Raw genomic sequence first — 21,703 nt, forward strand, 5'->3', positions numbered from 1 at the left:
CATGCTCCAAAAGCAGCATTTACACATCTACAAAGATCACCCAGGGAGCTAGTTCTTGTCCCAGAATCATTGCACTGGAACTGCTTTCTTCAGAGCAAAAAGAAATTGCAGCGTCCCAGTTTAAAAACTAACAAAATCCTGATTACTCTGTACAGTTCCCCAGATGTCTAACTTTTTAACTGTTTTTAAAGTGACTCTTTCAGAGTTGGATTCATGAAAGCCATCATACTCTAATTTTCTGAAAGCTTGATAGAACCAATATTCTGAGTACAGATGAAGTGAAATGAAGCACTTTCTTTCCCATAGGAAAGCCTTCCATTCATATTCTTTGATGCCAACTAACCTTCACATCTGCTATTTCCCTTTTGATTGCTACAACTTGGCACTTTCATAGAGTGTTTGATGAGGCAATTCTATTCAATGACACTACTTCCTCTTCAACAAAAGAAGTGCAGTAAAATAACAGTATGTTTTGTACACCTTCAGTGGAAATGTTGTTTGCAAATTGTGCATACCAACATGTAGTCATCATTTGCATATGTGTGTATGCGGAGAAGAAGAGCGTTTGTTTGTTTTATACTAACTATTGTCTATGTAAAATTATGCAAAGTAGAGTTAGGTTTGAATTTTTTAAGCAAATGAGTCATTCTGGGTCCCACTTAAAAATCCATCTCAAAATACATCGTGTTCACTATGGAAATAAGGTTGAAATTAGTCATCACTTAAAATAGGTTCCAAATATATATTTACAATAATGTGTATTAGAAAAAAATCAGAATAAAGTGTGTGTTTGTTTTTCTGTTCTTGAATACAAGATTCTATTTTCAAGTGAAATTAAATTTTTGACACATATTACACTAATGAAATATTTCATTTAAAATTAAAATGGTAAGCAATATCAATTACCTAATAGTCATCATTATAATACTGTGGAAACCACCAGTATGACAAAAGGAGAAGTACTGCATGTTTAAATGTAAGAGCAAATGTAGCATTTTGGTTTCAAACAGACTGAAACTACTAAGTTATTGCTGTTTTATTTGCATTTCATTTTCGCTTTCCTCTAGCCCCTGGACTCTATTTATTTTGTGTGTCTTTAAGCCTAGATTCACAAAGGTATTGAAATCCCTAATACCTACTGAAATCAATGGGAGTATATTTATTAAAAAAACACAGGAAGAAGAAATAAGGATTTAATTCCACCTTAGAATTAATGATTCAGAATCTGTTAGAGGGTATAGTTTGTCCTGGATGTCAGCAAATTTGGGGTTTTTATGTAACAAAGGTTGTTAATTTTTCTGCATTTCCCATATGCAAGCTGAACTGTACCCTTCAATTTCAAGTTTCCGTGAAAATTCTGGCATAGGATATGTCAAGATTACCACATATTTCCAGAAAAATATACAAACAATGCAAACACATTACTGGTGCGCACATCAAAAGCCTGCACCTGTCTCTCTAATTTAACAACAACAAAAAAATAATTAGACTCATAAATGTAACAAAAATGACAGGTTATACAGCAAATCACATGGGAACATCTGCCCTGCTGGTGCAGGATAAATGTACTGAGCCTCTAATAAAATCATGCATATGGAGTCACATAAGCAAAGCAAAATGTTGGATAGTGTTTATTGTTCACTATTTTTACTTTTTTTTTCTTTTTTGAAATAAAGGCTTTTGCAACAGTGGCTTGCTTTTAGGAACCCTCATTGTGACCAGCTCAATTTTTCTAAATAAAACATTTCCAAACACAGACCAGAATTTTGGCCATGTTTCCACTCAGACTGTAAGCCAAAATATGAACTTTGAAAGACATTTTTCTCTACAGTCAATGTGTTAACTCTTGTAACTCTGGAGAACACTGCCCTTCTAGGACAGTTGCTTAAGGTAGTATGGAGGAACTACTTCCTGGTGCCTTTCAGTTTCTTTCTGGTGGCAGTAAGAGGCACCTAGATGACTACTGGAAAGGAGAGCGGGTGTCTACATTTTGGAGTGAGAAGAAACGTACCCTACATGTTTCAAAAACTGCATCTTTCCTAGTAAAATAAATAATCTGTATGTGTGTATGTGTCTGTTTTCTGGCTTTGAGATCAAAAGACAGATATTACATCTTCCTATTAAATCCTCTCAATCAACAGTTGATATCTTTTTTTTACCAATGCACCAATTCATTAATCTATTTCTAGTACAGTCCTACTCTAGGCATTTTGAGAAACTTCAGGAATACAGCCTGTTCCTGGTTTTACTCATTATTGTTTTAGGGATGCCACACTTTGTTTTATAATTCTTGTATCCAAAATGAATAATAGATTACCTTTGCTACACATTTTACCTGTGAAGTGAAACTAGCTATAGTAGCAGTTGATAATGTTATTTAAAAAGTGGTTTTGTAGTGCAACACAGTGTAAAAAAATAAAATATTAAAAATTTGAATTACAAATACATAATAATAGGAAGTTTTTAAAGACTTGATTCCATCATTAATGTCAAGAAATTTAAAAGAAAAAAAATCTCAAATCACAAGTTATTGCATTCGTCAACATTCATCAGTGATGGTGGTTTTGCTGTTACAATTATTCCACTAAAACTTAGAGATTTAATTTACCAAAGTAATTCTACATTTCTCAAAGGAAAATTGAAGACCTAAAGATTAAGACCAAGAATCTCAATTTTTTTTCTTTTTACTGTTAATAAATTTATTCGGAGGATTTAGAAATCTTGCAAATAAATCCAGAAATTTGATATTAACTGAATAAGAATGTAAAAAATAATAGCCTCAATGCTTCTGTGAAATGAGCCTCATGGTTCCCTTCAACCTTCCTTTCACCTTCATGATCTGATTTGAAAAGACAGCCACAGAAACAGCCAAATCTTCTTCATTATGAACAGGCTAGACTGGAAGAGGAAGCTACAACTAAAGATTCAGTGTTTCCTCTGCTAACTTCTGATTTTAGGGGTAGCCAAACTCCAGACTAGAATACCATTTTTAGACTGCACATGTATAATGAAGTATTATAACCATCTCTGCTCTTCAACGAACAAAAAACTGCATCAGAAATACTAGGTGTAACCATAAAATACAATAAGAAACCAAACTGTTGTTATTATTCAATTCAAGTAAGTTCCTTAGCAATTCAACCTGAATACAAATACACTTGAATGATAACTACCTGGATAGGCTTAGATTAGAAGTCCTAGAATCAAAGAAACTATTCTCAAAGCTTCTTTGTCAGATACAGTAAAAGGGTGCAAAAAGAGCTAGAAAGCCTTCCCCCAAATCCCAGAAAATTTTTGGTGTTAGTATTCCTTCTTCACAGAAAGTTCCTTTAGGGATGCATCTTCCTTTTTCAGAAGGTGAAAATATGTGAAAGAGTACATGAAATTTCTATAAGAAATATCATATAGAATTTTCTAAAGAGTTTTGGAAGAGTCCTTGTAAGTCAAGGAAGGTATCTCTTGTATCCAAAAGAAAAAAGAAAAAAAAAAAAAGACACAGAAACAGAAAGACAGTGAGAACAACAAAAGAGGAACAGAACTGTTTCTATCCTGCCCTGTGCCTCCAGCACAAGAAAGTAAGAGTTCTTCAAAGAAAGACCAAGAAAGTCAAGTCTTCAAAGGCCTCCAGGATATTTGCCATTTTTTATAGCTTGTTGAGGGGGAGCTGATTTAAGTTCTCAAATGCAGATACACTACTCCAATATAAATATTTTAAGGTATTGGTGTAGCAAAAGCTCTCATGTTCCCTTCAAATCACAATAATTCACATGATAATTTATCTGGATTTTACTTACAAGTTACATTTTAATATCTATTATGAGAACTTAAGTTCAGCATAAAAGAACATATTTATTATCACAACCATTATTACGAGTGACTATCTCAGCTTTTAAGATGTGAAAAAAAATAAACACCCATAATTTCCTATACAATAAATTGATGAGTAAATTGAAATCACATATATCATATCTGAACACATAAGACAATCCTATGAAATATATTGCCTGTGTTTGGTCCAGCATGTTCATGGGCAGATAACTCTCTGATCAGTAGGCTACTGTGATCATAAAGAACTGACTGCTCACAGTTTGGAGGAGCATATTCTTTGCTGGATGAAAAGAATATTCTTGGCTGGATGGTCAAGCCCAAAGAATGGTGATAAATGGAGTTATATCCAGTTTGCAGCTAGTCACAACTGGTGTTCCCCAGGGCTCAGTATTGGGCCCAGTCCTGTTTAATATCTTTATCAATTGTCTAGACGAGGGGATCCAGTGCACCCTCAGTCAGTTTGCAGATGACACCAAGATCGGGAGGGAGTGTTGCTCTGCTGGAGGGTGGGAAAGCTCTGTAGAGGGATCTCGACAGGAAGGATAGATGGGCCAATTGTATGAGGTTCAACAACGCCAATTCCTGGGTCCTGCTCTTGGGTCACAACAGCCCCATGCAACACTACAGGCTGGCAGAAGAACAGTCACTCTTCTGGAAAGCTGCCCAGCAGAAAAGGACCAGGGGATGTTGGTCAAGAGCTGATTGAATATGAGCCAGCAGTGTGCTCAGGTGGCTGAGAAGGCCAATGGCATCAAGGCCTGTATCACAAATAGTGTGGAGAGCAGGGCCAGGGGGCAGTGATTGTCCCTCTGCACTCAGCACTGGTGAGGTCACAACTTGAATCCCGTGTTCAGTTTTGGGTCTCTCACTAAAAGAAAGACACTGAGGTTTTGGAGCTTGTAGATGTGATGCTTAAGGACATGGTTTAGTGATGGACTTGGCAATGTTAGATTAATGGTTGGACTCGATCTTATAGCTCTTTTCCAACCTAAATGATTTTATGATTATATGATTCTAAAGTCTGCTTTAGTATATTTTTTATGAAACAGTAGTCTATATTGTGCAGATTAAGGATCTTGAGTACATTAAATAAGAGTTCAAATAATGCATGGATACCAAAACACAGTTAAAAGTCATCGATACCCAAATAAGTTTATGTAATTAGTACCATAGATGTATTGCAGAAAGGATGGTTTAACCAATCTCAACGAGCATTCTCTTTGGAGAAATTAATAAATCTCGAGAAGAAATTTATCAGTATGATAAGATTTCAGGATGGTGCCTGGGGCAATTCTGGCGCTGAAAATATTTCTCTACACAAGCAATGCTAACGTAGTTGGACAACACTTAGTACAATGGCATATCAACTGACAAGGCAGAACCAAGAGTTCACCTCTGTTAATTAATGGAGGCTTTCAGGCTGCTTCAGTGGGCAGGAACTCAGTACTGAATGTTGCTCATATGGCAGGATCTCACAAAAAAATGGTTGAATCAAGAGACAGCTCACTCTGGAGAATTGTTTCTGAATCACATTCCCAGGATGAGTCATAGACTAAATTTTGCAAACTTTACATGGCTACTTGCTGGTAGATTTATTTGCTTTGAAGAGCAAGAAAATTTTTTTTCAGGTTCTGATAGTTAAAAATGTTCAGATGTCTTCTGAATTTCCTAAACAAACCCTACCTCTGAATTAATGTCTTTCATACAGAATTCTGTTTGCAGTTGAAGGTTTCTCTGTGATCTAGTTCAGTTCCTTTTCTCACCTTGCTCAAGATCTAAAGACAGACATAAAGAGAAAAAAAGCTGAAAAGAGAAGAGAAAAGGTAAGTATTCTTGCCCTGCCTCCTGGGGGAAAGCAGCAGGAGGAGAGAAAGGTGATAAGGCTAGATAGCAATTAGGTTATGCATTTCTGAGGAAAAAGCCTTACAATCAGAACCCAGAGTTCAGTAATTTTCTTACAACTGATCCTGTCAGCAGCATCACTGCAGGCCCTGAATAAGACAGAAACTGAAGGGTACCAGGTGAGAGAGAAAGGCAACAAAATGGGTTACCAGTTAAGACAAAACCAATACTAGTACAAAAAGAAAACAGACATTCTGGGAGTGTCAGCAATTTCAATATGTTATTTTCTCATTGTCACGTCTCATTTCAAATGTCTAGGTTACATAACTCGCTTTCCAAAGGGTGTGTATTTCCTGGCCTTCACACTTAGCAGGTAATATAGTATAGTACTGCCTTGTAATGAGACACTCCACTCACATCAGTTCTAACACTTTAGCAGCCAGAGCAGCTTTCTTCACAACTGAAAAGTAAAAATGCAACAGCAGAAAAAGATTCATTTTCAGCTGGATCAGAAAGCTGAGTTGATTCTTGCCACACATGATGACAGGTAGAGCCAACAGAGCTTGATTCTGAAGGCAGTAGAAGAGGTTGGACTACTCACAGTTAGTCTGGCTTAAGCTGATCGCAAAACAACACAAGGAAGCTATTGAAAGAAGCAATTTGCAGTAATTAGTAGTGATTAAACTCCATCTGACTTCAAACAAAAGCAAATGGTGTCATGGGGTGCATTAGGAAGAGCATTCCTAGCAGATCAAGGGAGGTGATCCTGCTCCTTTACTCAGCCCTGGTGAGGCCATATCTGGAGTGCCGTATCCAGTTCCAGGCTTCTAGTACAAGAGAGACATGGAGCTACTGGAGCAGGTCCAGAGGAGGGCTATGAAGAGGATTAAGGGGCTAGAGAATCTCTCTTACAAGGAAAGGCTGAGGGAGCTAGGCCTGTTCAGACCCAAGAAGAGATGAATGAGAGGGCACTTCATCACTTTGTATACATATCTTAAGGGAGGATGACAAGAGGATGGAGCCAGGCTCTCCTCGGCAGTGCCAAGCAATAGGACAAGTGTCAATGGGTAGAAATTGATGCCAGGAAGTTCTACCTGGATATGATGAAGAACTTTACTGTGTGGATGACAGCACTGGAACAGATTGCCCAGAGAGGTTGGGGAGTTTCCTTCATTGGAGATATTCAAGAACTATCTAGACACAATTCTGTGCAATATGCTCTAGGATGACCCTGTTTGAGTAGGGAAGTTGGACCAGATGAACCACTGTGGTCCCTTCTAACCTTACCCATTTTGTGATTCTGCGATTCTTGTCTTCAGTGGCTTCACTATATATTCTCAAAAAAAAAAAAAGATACTCAAAGGGTTTCTGTTAACTACAAAATGATTTTTCAAATATCTAGATTATGACATATCTCTGGATCAGCTATATTTGATAAAAATTCTTGTCTTTTCATAGAATTATAGAATCAGTTGGGTTGGAAGGGACCTTCGAGATCATCAAGTCCAACCCTTGATCCACTACCACTGGGGTTACTAGACCATGGCACCAAGTGCCACATCCAGTTTCTTCTTAAAAACCTCCAGGGACAGATAATCCGCTACTTCTCTGGGCAGCCCATTCCAGTGTCTGATTACCCTCTCTGATATTCTTTCTAATATCTAACCTAAACCTCCCCTGGTACAACTTGAGACCATGCCCTCTTGTCTTGCTGATAGTTGCCTGGGAAAAGAGACCAACCCCCACCTGGCTACAACCTCCTTTCAGGTAGTTGTTACTAGTTTTTGCTGGTAAATAATCCACACAATTTAGAACTTAAATTGTGGTTTGGGAAATATTTGCATATCAGGCTTGACTTTCTAAGGACAAATGTAAAGTCAATGAGTTATTTTTCTACCCTATCCGGGCTCTGATTTCTTGCATCCTGTATTTCTATCCAAGTAGAAATTAGATCTCGCTATATTTTATCATACCTTACACACTGAGAAAGATTGATTTTATTCAGACAAACTCCATCATGTACCTGCTGTATGGATCATTAATGCATGTGCACTGATTAATACATTTCGTTGTCGGGTGCAATTTTGAAAAATAATACAAATTTCAGTTTCTTATTGGTATGTTTATTTTAGCTCTATATTATATTCACATTCGGAAATACTCATGGAACAAGAAAGTCAGGTGTGACCATAGGTTAGCCCACCTGAGAATTCTGTGGGGAGACCAGCATAAAACTTTTTCCCCTTTGAATATTTGGGGTAAGGCAGAAACAAATACTGAACTGTGGAAAATATTAATTGATTAAAAAACAAACCAGAATTTTCCCAATGCCAACATTTCATTGATTTTTAATGTTTCTCTTTGACTTCCTTTAAAAAAATAACTAGTGGGGACCCAATTCATATGTTAACAGCTTGTTTCAGTATTTTACTTCTTTTGAATGTCTAATCTTGTTTTCACAAGACTTTTTTTTTTTTTTTTTTTTTGAGAGGACACCAAAAAGCATTTGTACATGTTTTATCCATTTCTAAGAGCTGTAGGCTGAAACAGATGTAAATGATAAACCACTCCTCTGATTTTGGAATATAATCAAATGTTATTCAGCAGCTTATTAAGAGTGCTTACTGATGCCTATGGATTTTTTTTTTATTTTTAGGGTTTTGCAGATTTTAGAAGTAGCTGTATAACAGCTCATCCTTTAGCACAGTAGTTTACACATTTACCCAACCCTGTTTCCCCAATCCATATCAATCCCTCTAAATTCCATTAGCATGTTTAGACTTCCCTCAAGGTAGGCCTTCATTCTGTTTGAGAACATTTGCACCCTGGCTTGAACAAGACACCACACAGAAAAAGTGACCTTCAAACCCAGAACTTTGGAAGAGCACCAAGGACTGGACGTGCTGCGAGGAAGAAGAAGATGTTGAAGAGGGGGTCCCAGAGCCCCCTGCCTCAGTTTCCAGAGGGGTGTGCTGAGGGGAGGATCTCGGGGGTGGATAGATCTGGGATTGACTGGGATAATACCTGAAATTGTGGAACCTCATGGACAAGGCAGACGCGTCATATGTATTCCTGTGGGCCTCCAGCCTGAGATTAAAGGACCTACTCTTTATCTTATCTCCTACACTAATTTGGCCAGGAGTCTCTTTTTCTGCAGTCTCTTAAGGCAACATTACTATCTAGATTTTTGGCATAACGCATATATGGCATTTCTTTGTAGAAATCTAAAGCTGACTAGTCATTGTGTTCATCTTCTTCAGTCCCCTGAGAAGAGGGAAGGGTCAGGACAGCCTAAGACCATTGTCCTCATACCTAGAGAGTTATTTGGAATGAAACCTGTTATGTGAATTTGTTCTGCTTTCTGCCTTCAGATTCAAAAGAAAGGCAATTCCCCTTAAGGAACTTAATAGCACCAAATTTATTGTAATTTCTTCTATTTAGAATTCAAATGCACTGCTCTTCTACTTATAGTCTGTGTTAAAACATCATATAACCTACCTACCTTTGCCTAACTTCCTAGAACTTTTACAGAAATTAATAGAAATCAGTGAGGCAGAGATCTTTTGAGATCTCTGGACAAAGCCTATATCATTTTTGCAGGTTCTGCTATAGCAGATTAGGTTCTTATAAGTGTATGGAGAGACCACAGACCTTGCTTTACAGATTTGCAACTATGGCTGCATATTTTGTACATTAAAAGAAGCAGTGGTTAACTGAGTAGTGTTCCTACAAAGCGAGAATAATCATAGCAAATGGGCAATGATGCATTTCAACTGTATATTTTTCTAGCAGTTATGTCCAAACCATTATGAACAAAAATAAGTAAAAAAAGTTTGCATGGTATTTATATTTTATTCCCTTTTTAGTTAAAAGTACCACAGGTGTTTTCAAGCCTGTATTTGTTACACTGAAAACAACTTACCTATAAAGTGAAATAATATTAAATCAAACCGAACATGTATCTGTGGTATCTACTACCAGTTATTTTAAAGCATTATCCAGATTAGTACATGGAGGCTTGGACTCAAAAGATTGTTTTCCATTAGTCACCGTCAAGTCACTGGATATTTGAAAATCTCACAAGTGGTGCTCCTCTCATCTTTGACTTGCAACAATTCCCCCAAATAATTAATACACACCTCTAAACTTCATGATGTTTCATTTGAAGCATTCAGCTAAAGGTTCTCTGCGTATCTATGTCCATGCACTTATACATGCATATTTACTTGTTGAACAGAGAAATATTATTTGTCTATTACAGTGTTTGAAAAATCCACTGAAGTTATACTGACTTTATGCATGTCAATGCCAACCTCACTCATGATAAATGAATGACATTCATACCTTTATTCTTTCTGCTATTCTTTCATTTATGTCAGGGGACCTGTCCCTTGTACTCCAGTTGCAAGCAGTGAGAAAATTCCTCTACAACTCCTTCCTTCATCTTTAAGACACTATTTCTGAGACTATGCAGTGCATAGGTAGAGTCTAATGTTGTTTCCTTTAACAATAGACAAAGAATGTGGAAGAGGAATATAGACTAAATGCTGAACAGTTGCTCCCCAAAATTCCTCAGAGAGGTGGCAGCAAAATATCTAGGGTAAAAGGTGAGGGTGTGGGGGGAAAGAACAATGATTTGAAAGGGTCAGCAACATAGATTTTTATAGGGAGAAAGCAGTGCAGGAAGAAATTAAATAAATTGTAGAAAAGTACAGCTGAAGAACAAAAATGGGTCCTGAAAAAGAAAAGGAAAGAAACCAGCAAATGTAAATGATAAATGGAATAGTCAGTCTATTAGATAGTTCTAAGGTGTGGGAGTCAGCTTTCCTGAACTGGTGCCCTGTCTGCCTTCACCAGACTTAGTTCCCTATCTGCCTTTAACCAAGTGATTTTGAAAAAGATGCTTTCCCTTTCAGTGCTTCAGCTTCCTTATCAGCAAAACAAGGATATAAAATACACATCTCACAGAGAGCTGAGAAGACCTTTAATTTGTGATATAGAAGCAAAGACAATAATCTACTGCTATTAGAGAATGAAAAACTACTTTGTTTTTTACTATTTGGTATGCAAATGTAACCATAACTGAGAAAAGTTCCATCCTGCCTGATACAGTACAAAAACATAGAAAGAAAATAATTCTAACATTGAAAGTTACAGATAATAAAAATTATGGGGAAAACAAAGGTACATGACAACTTCACCAAAAAAAAACCTTAACGTTGTAGACCACATACAAGCACATGCACTGAAGAAAATTTTTTGCCTGTGATGATGGAAAACTGTTGTACAAATAAAAGCAGGGTAGAATTAACATTGTTTTCCCAGTTTCAGAGATGTCATTTAGCAACAAAACAAACAATGGGATTTTGAGAAATATAGACCACTGAAATCAGAGGCAATGAAAAATATGAGGTTTTTTCATCTGAGAACAGCTAGTGTGAGATCATTACCTCTCATGAAAATAATAAATGCTTTTTATTTTATTCCAAACAGGAAGCAAGAGAGGCTGCTGAAATTTGAGGGTGGTCAATAGTGACAAAAGCAGCCAAGAGAAAGGAAGTGAATTTCATAACTAAGAAAAAATCCATAATTTAAGAAAAAAAAAAGCATGTATCAGGAGTTGAAACTACTAGCCTAACAGCACATATGGCTTAGAATTTACTTTTACATATCTTTCTTTCTAATTATTGGACAATACTAAGGTTTTTTTTTGTTGTTCCCAATGAAGTAGCCCACCAGACCCACCAGACATGTAATGAACCTGTAAAACTATTTCCTTTCCACACTCAGACCAGATAAGTAGATCTTAAGAGGAGAAAGCACTGAAATATTCCTTTGCTTTCTGCTTCTAAAAAGAGTTGTAATCTATGTGTCTTAGATCATGAGGAGGCAAGAGATGAAGGACCTAATAAACCCCTGAAGACAGCATTCTCCTTTTTCATCAGAGCTATTTCACAGGGATGTTTGACTCACAAGGGTAACAATATTTTCAACAGATATCCCATGTGCTCTCCAAGCTTTTACCTTCAGGAGGTTTTAATCTAGCATTTTAGTGAGCAGTTACCCATTTGGGTTCTCCTTCACAATAGGTTCTTCTTTGTTTTAGTACCACGCAGCTTTGGTCATGTTCCAAAGTTTTTTTAAGGAAATAATTCAATGGACTGCTATATAGCTAATTTATGCAGAAATTACTGTCAACCTCAAGGGCAGCTACCGAGGCTCACTGTGATTGGAACTAATAACTATTACCAAGATATGATAATTTCATTTAACATTAGGAAACCATCTGGTGCCTTTAATTCTTGTTGTAACATACTGCCACTGTTTTACTCAACCCACTCTCATTAAAACAAGACAAAGTAGCCAAGGAAAAACATACACACAGACGATAAATTTAGCCTCTCAATCATCTTTGTGCAACCCTCACTCCTGAAACTCACTCTCTTAGATTTTTGAAGTAGGAGGGGACAACTAAAATCTAATTTGAGCTCCTGTATGATGAAGGCTATCTATTTCATGGAGTAGCCTCTAAATCAAAAGAGTAACACTCTTGGGTTATGCTGTATCTGTCTTCCTCATAATGGCTGCATGTGATGGATGAATCCAACCCACTCCTAGATAAGTTGTAACAGTGGTCAATTACTCCCACTCTTAAAAATATGCACCTTATTTTGGTCTGAATTTGCCTAACCTCAACTATGAAACATTGGATCTCATTATGTCTTTTTCCGCTAGATTAGAGAGTCATCTACTGTCAAAAGTCTCATTCCCATTAAGGCACTTACAAACCATGATCAAGTTACTTCTTAACCTTCTCTTCAGCAGATTAAACAGACCAATCTTTAGCCTCTAACTGCAATGCTTATTTCCAGACCTACAGTCATTCTTTCACCTTTAATGAACATTTGCCAATTTTAAACATATTTTCAAAGTGTGATCACCAGAACCGGACACAATTGTTCAGCAGTACTTTCCTTAATGCCATATAAAAAGGCAGTGTTACTTCCCACTTGATATTCAGTTATGTATCAGAGAATACAATATATACCATTTAAACCCATTTTATCGGATTCTTTTTTGAAGTACTTTTTGTATTATTTAGTATATTCTATGAGTTATTCAATTCTAGCAGTACCTTTTAAGGTAATTCCACTTAAAGTCTTATTTTAAAATATTTTCTTGCATTTTCTTTTTTTTTCATGTAAGGAAATTACATTCCTGAAGCAATTTTCATATACAAAATAGAAGCATATTTTAAAAACACAGAAATAGAGATGTACTATGTTGACCAGAATTATAGTATTCCACTTTCTGATAACTCAACATCATTAGGTAAATATATTAAATATTACCATAAAGTTTACTGTAATAGACTCTATTCACATGTTTTGGTTTATCTTTCATGGAATACATATTTAATTAGCTTGTATTCCTTACACAGGTGGTTTTAGTGAATAGCATTTTCATCAAAAAAATTCTAATGTCCGCCTGGAAGTTGCTTCAGACACTAAATGAATCAATTCATTTACTTTTCTATTTGAGCATGATTTTCACTTATTGACTAATCTGCAAGAGCAGTTGTAGCTACTTCTAATGCCTAAGTTTGGCTTCATTTCATTAGGTAAATAATATCAATTTATTTATATACTACTATATAAGACAGTAAACAACAGAAAAATATTTCAAATCATTTGGTTGCTTGTTGGAACAGAAGTTCTTAAGTATTGGTTCATTTTCATGTCACAAAACACTTACTAACCACGATCTGTTCACACACAAAGTCCAGAAAATATATTTTTTCAATAGAATAAACCTTAATTTGACCTAAAGTTTATCAGCTAAATAAAGAAATCCCATGTTTTGTTCTAATTTGTCTTTTTCATTCATAGTGAAGGAGAAGAATTCATTACTGTAATAAAAGCAATACTAAATTATGTGATCTGACACCATCACTATGTTATGTGTAAGTCTAGGTTATTTCAACTGCAAACAAACATCTTCAATGCAGGATGTGCAAATGCTATTTCAGCAGTAGTAAGTCCTCTCTAGTTCTTGGATAGAATATATATACAATATAATATACACAAAGTATATCTAGATAAATGGAAACAGAATAATAAAGAGAGTAGAAAGGAATAATTGTTCAGAAAAGGGACTACTATAGTAATATGCAGAGGACAAAAACATCCACAGAAAGAGGAATAGTCTCTGTGCATTTAGAAAACCCACGGATTATGGGCCTACAAAGCAAAGTAAAAGGAGTGAATAACATAGAAAATTAAGGATGTTCTCATTAAACAAGGAAAACTAAAAATTAGGAAGAGCGTAGAAAGAAAATCACTGCTAATCTAAACTTGATTTCTTATATTTTAGAGCCCACAATTTGAATCTGAAATAGAATAAAATCGATGTTTTCTGCCAGACTAAAATTAAGTGAAAGCCCTGTAGTGTTTTCTTGTAATTCAATAAATACCTTGTGTCATCTCTTTATGAGACATAAATCATTTTGACATAAATCATTTTGACTCTTAAAAACCTCAGTCTTTAAACTTGCAATGATGTTACTTTTAACTGCTTCACATATTTCCTGATACGAAGAGACCTCTAACTGATTAGTTACTTCTATCAGCTTCATCAGCTCCTTTTCCAACAAGTATTCTGAAGAAAATACTCAGAACTTTTCCATTTCATGCTTTAAGTTAAGCAGCTTGAAGTATTCTGAGTTACCGGAGTTGAATTGATTTTTGTTTCCAAGCAGAAGCTGAAAAGCCTAAAATATCATTGTTATTTTTAAATTAAAACTATGTGTACACTTTGATTGGCTCTGAGGTCATAAGATTAAATAGTGACTATTTAGCCTTGATATCTAAACAAACTTTGTACTCTGCGAATTTGATGAGGGAAAATGAGCACACAGTCTGCAATTTCTGCACCAGTTTACAAGTTACCTTGGTCCTCGGTTTGCCTAATTTCAAATGCCAGTCAACATAGAGTCAGAACTTTAGGTGATAGCATAATAACTCTTCAAACCAGAGTTAGAGAACAAACCATCTTCTCTCACTTCATGCATAACTCTCACTAATTTAAGTCCACTTACATGCTTGATGAAGCTAGAAGAAAAGAAAGATTTCTCTCTAATTCAATAGCATATCTCACTATACTTCAAATTGAATTGTCTTGGTAACAGGTTAAAAGGAACAGAAAAACTGGAATAATCTGAGCTTTTTATATGAAACCCAAATTTCATTCAAAAGTTTCTCAAAATTGCAGTGTCCAAAAGGTTTTTCTCAGTCCAGCCACTAATATCCTTAATGTTGCTTGAGAAAAGACTACAACTACGTATAATGTTGCTGAACTAAAACTACAAGTTTTGATCCATCAAAACTTATCTTGTACACAGTTATAGGAGATCTGAGCAAAGTGTTCAGCTTTATTCATGTACTTCACTGCTATAAATTCAATTCTTTCAAAAGAACTCATCAAAGAAACTGCCTTTTATTTTCTATGAGAGATTTTGCATTTGATTCCTTTGCTGTCTTGCAAATCCTCAAAAAGAATAGCTTTTCAGTTGCTTTCGACAGCAGTAGGAATCAAACCTCTTGCCCCTCAGCAAGGTGCAAAAACTTTACCCCACACTCAGGATATAACATCTTCTCAGAATATAAAGCTTACCTTGAAGAAAGTCATGGTTGCTCCATCTTCGACTGCCCCATACTCAATCTTTGTCTGCTTGGCCAGATCATCAGCAGAATCAATAGGGGATTCCATACGTTCCACTGTCAGAAAGGCGGCTAGGTTAGCAGTGTACGAGGAAATGATGATAAGTGTGAAAAACCACCAAATGCCTCCCACTATCCTGGTGGAGAGGGCTTTAGGCATGAGCTCAGAACCTAACGAAAACCAGGGGAGAAAGGTGAAACTGATGCACAGAAAACAATTAATAAGTATTCAGCACTTTTTGTCACAGTGGGGAGATGGAATCACTGTGCAAAAAAATCTTTCAGCTACAGGTTTACATGTACTGCTTGTTCAAACGAACACGACTGAAATAAGAAATAACTGGTTAAATTTATAAACACATCTTTTTGGAGCTATGTGGGAATCAAAAGATAGTAATGGGAGATTCAGCGATCAGTGCTGTTTTAAAATTTATAAACATATATATATATCATTGTGAAAAAAAAGCCATTCCTTGAACTTGTTTTTCAGAAAAAATCCTGGATGGACTGAACCTCTAGTACTAATATTGAAGCACTTATACAGTTCTTTATCTTGACAGCACTAAAAAAAATTATTTAAGTATTTTGTATAAAACTCACTTGCAGAAACAAAAATAAGCTATTAAATAAGGGACCAGATATGAAATAAAGTATTTCATATCTGAAATAAAAAATCGGAAATGTATTATAGATATGTTTTTGACTTTTGTCTTCTGCATTGCTGTAAAAGATTGTTTAAATTAAAAAAAAATAGACATCTCCCATCTCTATGGTTAGCCCCATAATTTCATATAAATATGGGTGGCTATGCCACACACTTCAATTCGATAAACTAGCAATAAAAACATTAGACTGCTATGCATAAACTAAATATAGATTATAATGCATTGCTGGAGTTGCCTGCTCATGGCACTAAAGAATGGAGGAGGAGATAAACACTGTATATTAATTTGCATAATTTTAATGCTAATTTAGAGTCTAATGAGACGAATTGAAGTACATAAACTACTCTTGTGCCAAATTAATAAAAATAGGAAAAAAATGAAATTCAATCTAATATACAATCACAAATATTTATTATAAATGAGAATGGATGGATTTTTTCCAAAATGTTATAACTAAATGGAATGAAATTTCTAAGGATGTCAAATAAACAATTTCCAGCTTCATTCTATAAACTTCATGTAAGATCTTTTTGTATCTGAAAACTTGTTCCAGTTTTACCATATCTGCTATATCCCTTTTGGTTAATTGGTTACTACTCTTGCTCTTTAATCTCATGGGTAAAATGGAATGAAGGCAAGATGGACTATTTTATTCCTGTTAAATTTTAGTGTTTATATTGAATTAGTTAAGGAACTGGTCCAGCAAGGTAACACATCTTCAAATAGTTTAAAGATTATGTCAAACTTCCAAAGTCAATGCAAAAAAAAGAACAGAAGGATTGGGGGAGGGAGGGAAGGAAGGAGAGAGGGAGAGAGGAAGGAAACCAAAGAAAAGGAAAAAAAGAAGTGGTATCATAACTGGACTACTGTATTCAAAAACAGCCCATCTTACCCTGCAGTTCATCTTACCCTTGCTGTTTCAAACAAAAAAAGGCTGACAGACTTGGACATGACAGCCAACTCCAGCGCCAGATTCTGCCTAGAATTCTGCAAGGAAAAAAGTAGAAAAGTACCTTTCTGATGTAGTTGCTCCTAGGCCCTGTTAGTCAGACACTTAGACACCATAACACTAAGAGATTTCCCAGTAAGATCACCATCATGAACTCTTTTCAATTGCTCTTGTTTCATTTAAAAACCAACACCAGTAAAATCAGATAGGACTGGGAAGAAAAGAAGAGTGGAAACATTCGCCGCAGTTGCCCCAGTTACCACAAGTTTGTACCTTACCAAGGACTGAAACCGAGTGCCACCTGGGCCCGTGAAACAGAGCCTGGTCAGGGGCTGACTGTCATGTACCCAAGGTAACGTCATGTCCAGCACTATATCCCACAGTTTCCTGGGAGTGAGGGGTGCCAGCAAGACATGTATGAGTTCCCTCTATCATGTACCCTCCATCACTAAGCAAATGTTTTGTAAAGAAGCAGCACTTAATGTGAATTTTGCCCAAGCACTTTTATACTGTTTCTAATGGAAAGTTATAGTTGTTAGGTGAGAACTTTCATGCTTGTCTAAAAGTGTACTTTTAGATGACTTCAGGGTTTTGGGAATTTTCTTTTTTCAAGCAGTTGTCAAAATCAAGACTGATAAGTCATCCTTAGAACGGTGCCTTCAAAGTTTATTAAAGGATGAACTGAGTAAGAGCAAAATAATATAAGGCAAGGACAGAGACTAGTTTTCCTTCATGGAAAACTATTATCCTTCAAAGACATCTTTTAAAATGAAGGTTGCAGGTTTTGTTCTTATTTTGATTGTCAACAAATGTTCAGATGCAAGGGACTAAAATACCTTTTTCTTGCTAAATGATGATGCAAAAACCTAATTGCTTTCCCTTCTCCAGAAAGAAGAAGAAGCATACAACAGCATAAGGAATAAAACTCAGCATTGATAGTGATTCTGGCAATCCCCAGAACTGTGAATGGAATTCAAAATATCTACTTTCATTCAGTATTCCTTTTTTTGATAGCTTCTTTGAAAGCAATTATTACCTTACAAACACGTATTTGGGCATGATGCTTCAACTATATAATTTCTTGAAAGGTATGTTGACAACCTAGTTGATACTAAATACTTAGCCAACTACAGCTGTATTTTTATTTATGATCCGGAATCTTGATTTCTTTTACCCATTAATTCATGTTTTTCTGAGCATAGTACACTTTTTGCTGAGGTCTTAGAGACTTTTCAAGACTAGCAACCTGATACATGAAAGAATATTTACTGCACTTACAGGAAAGCTCCATGAATTCATTTGATGAGTTAAAAACAGTATTTATTTATAGTCGGTGTACTTATAATGAGAAGTTTTTAAAATGATTGCGCAGGTATATCCATTAAAGCAATTATACCAATACCAATCTTTTATATGAATTTTTCAAGATATGTAATGGTTATTTTTTTCCAGAAAGTCATTCCTTTTAGTGGTTCTTCAACAGGACTAGCAATCCTTATACTGTACTGCCCAGTGAAATGTCAGAGCAAAAAGCTGAATCTGTGCTATTCAAGTGTGCCTGAAATTATGTGACTGTGTCCAAATCCTTATGGAAAAGGTTAATAAAATGGTGATATACTTTTATGGATCTATATATTAGGTATACTTTCAAAATAAAAGGAATATGGTAAGGAAAATTACAGATTTTGAAGAATATGTCCTGACTTAAGGATTTTACTAGGACAGTGCCAGTTAAAACTGATCGTTGGTTTTACTCTGAGCAATATGACTACTTAGCTACCAATTTTATTGTCAGTAATGACATCGGTTTCTCAGTGCATGCATTGTATAATATAGACTGTTTATTTAAATCTTTAACAATGGTTATTCTGATTTTAAAAACATAACTTGTAGTGAAAAGAATTAAATCTCTTATATTTACCATTTTATTTTACAGGTACTAGCTACTAGATAAAATGTGTCTATTATTGAAAGGTTTCTAGACCAAAATTAAACAAATGATAGATTTTTACATTATACTCTTGCCTGACAAAGATGTACTCTTTTTTACATTGTTTAAATGAAGGTTTGTTAGGTAATGGACAGATTAGCTCATTTTCTTATGCAGTAAGTCTTTGCTGTTTAGGAAATAAACTAAGAGTTATGATGTACTTTTAAGTTTTAAAATTTATATCTGTCTTCAGACTAATTCCTAAGATGGTGTTTGGAAATGCCTGGATACATCAATATAAAAAAGCTGATTTGTGGCTACATGCACAGAGGCACCCATGCAAATGACTTGCAGCAGAGAGCTGTTACCCCCAGCAAAAAGTGGGACATGGCGCCCAAGAGAAAGAGCAGACTGAGTCGTATACCTTGCTGCATGAGAGCTCCAACTCCAAACCAGAAACTATTTAGCAAGGTAAAATTGTTTTCCACCACGTCTGAATCAGGGTTGCAAGGATGTGGATTATACCACTCATAGGGACTAAACCTGTGGTAATTGACAGAAAAAAAAAAGAACAGATTTAAAATGCAGCCAGCACAAAGTCTATCCGGCAAATCTGCTGCAAGAGAAAAACAAGAAAGGTTATAAAGAAAATAGTGATTGAAAGTTTTTACAGTATGACTACATTATGTTCAACAACAATATTAAAAGATAAAACAACATTAAATATTCACATTCTTAACTATTGTTAATATTAATGAAGTTGTATACAGATTGACTCTGAAAGGTTCCAAGTGCCACCTGTAAACATCAAAGTGCTTAATCTTCTATTAACATCAATAGAATTACAGACATTTGGTACCATTTAGTATTAGGTTCATATAAAGACTGTGTCAATATTTTGCATTTTGAAAGAAAATAAAAAAAGCATTAAATCACAGTAATTAACTAGAAAAAATACATTAAGCAAAGGGTTTTACTCAGCAAAATTGCAAATAATAAATATAAGAGAAAACAAATAGTTAGCAGTAAAAGTGATATTGTTAATCACCAAATAAGGGTATTAAACTCTATAATTCGCAGAAAATTAAAATAGCAAATTAAAGGGATTGCATCCTGTCCTGTGAGGTGCACAGTAGCATCCCTGGAAAGGCTTTCCAAAAGAAGCTGGGGACATGCACAAGCACCTTGCAGGGCCAGGCTCTGAGAAAAGAAAAGAAAAGAAAAAAAAAAAAAAGGAAAAGACAGTGAAATTAATTATCTGAAAAAATAGATACAACGAAGATAGTAGAAAGATGCACAAGTCTGGCAATAGATTACAAGCAGATTATATACAATCAATCTGTTTTAACTCATGGCTTTGCAATTGCTGCACATTATGATGGGTTCATATCTAAACTTTATCAATTTTAGCTAAAACAAGCAAACATGTCTAGATAAATTATTCTTTGTTACAATTTCTTTCAGAAATGAAGAGACTTTCAGTTCTCTCTTCCTCGTTATACCTTTGTAGAGCTTTAAATTTCAATTCCACTGTGTAGAATTCTAATTATTTAAGAGATTTAATCATCATACCTGAACTTGGAAACACACTGTTGATAGGGACTTTTATTTTATGCTTAAACTATGTCTTTAAATCTTTGATAATGAATACAAGTTAATGTACGTGCATAATATATTTGAGAAGAAGAAAAAGAAAATCACTGCAATACAGTAGAATGGAACCAGCACAAGAAAGCACCACAATAATTAATAGTATTACAGAGTTTAATTATTAAATCAATATTAATATATTTTCATAATTTCTCAAATCATTAAAGCCACTCTGTTAAAAACCATGGGATAGGCAGCCTTTACAAAAGAACCTCTTTTCTAATGTATCTTATAATCAAAGCTATCTGAATAATGCATCTGTCTCTTTGAAAAATGCAATTTTCTACGCAATAATATTTCAAACACATTATAATACAGAAAACCAAATGTTTCACATTTATGGTCTTCATGTATGGTTAAAACACCTCTCATCTTAGAAGTGTGTACTTGACAAAGAACTGTTTCATTTGGATTTCCAAAATAATACTGATATGCTGTTCAAAAATGTAGATTGGATTCTAATTAAATATTGTGACCTGAATTCTTCTATTACTTTGTAGTAAAACTACATCAGAAGTTTGCCATCTCATTAAAAAGCTAAGTATCTTTCATGTCATGTTGTTGCCAATCTGACAAAATCTGGAAACCAAGCACTCCATGAAGCTGAAGCAGGTTTTATGTTCTTTTGCTGAGATATATTTGAAGATTAAATTGGAAAATATGTTTTTCTTGGGGGGACAATGTTTGCTAGATAAAGCCAACATATTTTAGAGATTCAAAATAAATATCAATATGCAAATGTTACTTTTAGTGATTGCAACATTACTGAACAATATAAAATGTAACTTGATAGTTTTACCTTTTTGTTCTGATATCTTATCTTGTTGGATTAATTTTATATTATTATAAAGTGCAAAACAATTGTCTATAGCTTCAAAGAAAGTCAAAAGCAACCTGACACACAAGCTGGCTTTAGGAAAAAGAAACAGTGCAATCTGAATCCTAGACTCAGTCTAGGGTCAAGTCATGTCCCATAGTTTTAGAATTCTCTATTTTTTTAATCTTCAGTCCACAACATCGAATATAAAATGTTGGGGGTGGGGCGGGGTTTTATGGATCCAGAGGAGTGTTTAAAATGGCATTAAAAAAAGAGGAGAGGAGAGGTTCAGAGAGGAGAGGT

At 35.2% G+C, this 21,703-nt stretch overlaps 1 protein-coding gene across 1 annotated transcript in view; it reads right to left on the minus strand.

Moving 5' to 3' along the window:
• Positions 1 to 19,476, minus strand: part of LOC127473113 (glutamate receptor ionotropic, kainate 2-like) — a gene marked incomplete at its 5' end in the record, with an annotated part of 89,228 nt that extends 69,752 nt beyond the window's left edge. The window contains 2 exons of the mRNA XM_051792339.1: positions 15,343 to 15,446; positions 19,358 to 19,476. Of these exons, the coding sequence (XP_051648299.1) occupies positions 15,343 to 15,446; positions 19,358 to 19,476 (223 nt within the window). The remainder of the gene's footprint in view (positions 1 to 15,342; positions 15,447 to 19,357) is intronic.
• Between the last annotated feature and the right edge of the window lie 2,227 nt (positions 19,477 to 21,703).

This window comes from Manacus candei, unplaced genomic scaffold (assembly GCF_025592945.1).
Source record: "Manacus candei isolate 608988 ecotype Guabito, Panama unplaced genomic scaffold, ASM2559294v1 h1tg000034l, whole genome shotgun sequence".
NCBI classification, from domain to species: domain Eukaryota; kingdom Metazoa; phylum Chordata; class Aves; order Passeriformes; family Pipridae; genus Manacus; species Manacus candei.